We start from the raw sequence: 2,276 nt of genomic DNA, 5'->3' as shown, positions 1-2,276 counted from the left end.
CTACGAAATAGCAGATGGGCCGTAAATCGGAATCCAGTAAGTGAAATCGCAGGCCACGTGAGTCAACTTGCGATTTCTTTGACTTTTTTTTTTTTTATTTTTTTTTTTAATATTATTTCTTGACAAATGATTAAAGGATTAGGCTATATTTATCATTTACTCGTAGTATTACATTTGGTTTGGTTAGTAAGTGTGTTCAAAGTTGGTTTTAAAACTACATTTCATCTCTTAAAAAGAACATCACCAAATACCAATTTTTGTCCCCGATTCCCAATGATTTACCATCTCGATGATTAACAGCAAAAGAACGACAATATCAAATTAAAGAAGAGAGACGATTTGTCATCGTTGGGTGGTTAACGTAATCAACCATTTTGTGTTAATTGTAAGTGCATTATCATTTTGTTTTTATTTTAAAATATTTAAAAATAAAGTCAAAAACGACAATTTATTTTTCCATTAAAAAGATATACTAGTATATCGGTTACGTTACACGTACCACTTAACCCAAATGCACACATAGAGACACACACGGTGGCCCTATTTTCTTCTCTCATCCGACCTCACCCTACATCTTAATTATATAAGTGTTTCTAGAAAAAGAAACTGATCTATCTGAGAGAGAAAGAGAGAGAGAGGAGTTGATAAAAACTCGCTGTGGCTTCCGGCGAATACGCTGATAAATAATATAGTTTTCCGACGATTTCGGAAATCAGATTTGTATCAGCCTTCTATATTTTTCTATAATTACTTATACCATCTAATCGTTTCCTCGATCCAATTGGTTCTTCGTCGTGATTTTGCCCTATCATTTTTATACCCACGACGAAGATCCCATATGGCCGGGAAATCTCCCCAACCCACCCATTCCGACGTCGTATAACCCGTTCGTCGGACGGTGTTTGATTCTACACGAAACTGGGACTTGGGAGGTGTGGATTTTGTCATTCAATTGATCGGTGGGTCTTGATTAATGGTCACGAAAAAACAACAGATCGCCTTCCACGGATCTCCAATGGAACGCCGGCAGTTTTTGTTAGATCCAGAGGAGTGTTCATCCCGTGGTAGTCACCACCGCTTAGCCGAGGTCGCCGGAGGAACCACAGCTGAATGTGCAGCGGTGGTCTGCTGCTTCCCCTGCACCGTCGTTAACTTTTTGGTGTTGGCCGTGTACAAGGTTCCGGCGGGTTTGTGCCGGAAGGCTTTAAGAAAGAAGCGGCGCCGCCGGCTCAAGAAGAAAGGGGTATTGATCCAAACTTCGCATGGCGTTGACGGGATCAGCATCGATGGGACGGAGTTCTCCCTCCATACGGCGGCGGCCGATCGGTTAGTTGTGAAATCGATGGACTCTGACGAAGATTTAATCGAGTTAGAAAATGAGATGTGGGAGACGTTCTACGGAACCGGGTTTTGGAGAAGTCTCTCTCAAAGGATCGATTGAAAATGATCCGGTCAGCCTCGTAGACCACAAACCTAAACCGCCTTGCAATTCATGCTTGTACTGTACAAGTCTGCACTCCCAATACAAACTGATAGAGCGTAAAATCCAGCTTTGTTATAAGTACATATTTACCCTCCCTATCCCATGCAAGATTCTTTCGATTTGTAGGAGTGAAAATAGGCAAAATCCAGAATTTGGGTTTGTTTTGGTTTAAAGAGAAAAAAAAAAAGTTTTTTTTTTCTTTTTCAATTTTGAGTATATATATTCATTTGAACTTTTATGTTAAATCTTATATGAAAATGATTTGATGTTTTCGATCCACATTGTTCGTCTTCTATATAAATTTGAAATTTAGGCTTATTTCTCATATGTAACTAAATAACTACATACGGATTCTATGTTTTACTAACAATATACATTTAATGTCTATATAAATCAGGCCAAACGATTATTTGGCTGTGATAATACCAAATTATTTGTTCGTGACATTGACATAATGGACTATGTCTCTTCTTTACAACCACGTGATGCCTTAACGCATATCTCTTCATAAATTCAAGTTAGAGTCTTGAATGAAACTTTTTAGTTTCTGTACATGAGCCATGTCGCTATCCACACAAAAAAATAAAGATTTTTCTTTTTGTAAATAAGTTGTGTCACAAGTGTGTCCCTGTCCCGAAAAAGACCTTAACAAAATTCAGCTGTTAAAAAAAGAAACCGAATTATTGATGCAATAAATGTTTTTATTGTTATTTTTGTTTAATGTTTTAATGAATTTCTTTTATTATATTGAGTAAAAGTTAACAATAGAGTTGTTAGTTTCTGAAGGGTCGAA

General features: G+C 37.3%; 1 protein-coding gene across 1 annotated transcript; it reads left to right on the top strand.

The window, feature by feature from the left end:
- Positions 1-529: 529 nt before the first annotated feature.
- Positions 530-1,762, top strand: LOC145088007 (uncharacterized). Its single transcript, XM_079026184.1, has one exon. The coding sequence runs from the start codon at positions 974-976 to the stop codon at positions 1,439-1,441; it is 468 nt and encodes a 155-aa protein (XP_078882310.1). The 5' UTR covers positions 530-973; the 3' UTR covers positions 1,442-1,762.
- The last annotated feature ends 514 nt before the right edge of the window (positions 1,763-2,276 follow it).

The sequence above is a fragment of the Lactuca serriola genome, chromosome 2 (genome assembly GCF_051521515.1).
Source record: "Lactuca serriola cultivar US96UC23 chromosome 2, Lser_US96UC23_V15, whole genome shotgun sequence".
Classification (NCBI taxonomy): Eukaryota; Viridiplantae; Streptophyta; class Magnoliopsida; order Asterales; family Asteraceae; genus Lactuca; species Lactuca serriola.
The sequence above is the reverse complement of the archived record's forward strand: the minus strand, read 5'-3'. Positions and strand labels throughout refer to the sequence as shown.

Bases quoted from the DNA above. Each gene is read 5' to 3' on its own strand.
- LOC145088007 (XM_079026184.1), top strand. From the start codon at position 974: ATGGTCACGAAAAAACAACAGATCGCCTTCCACGGATCTCCAATGGAA.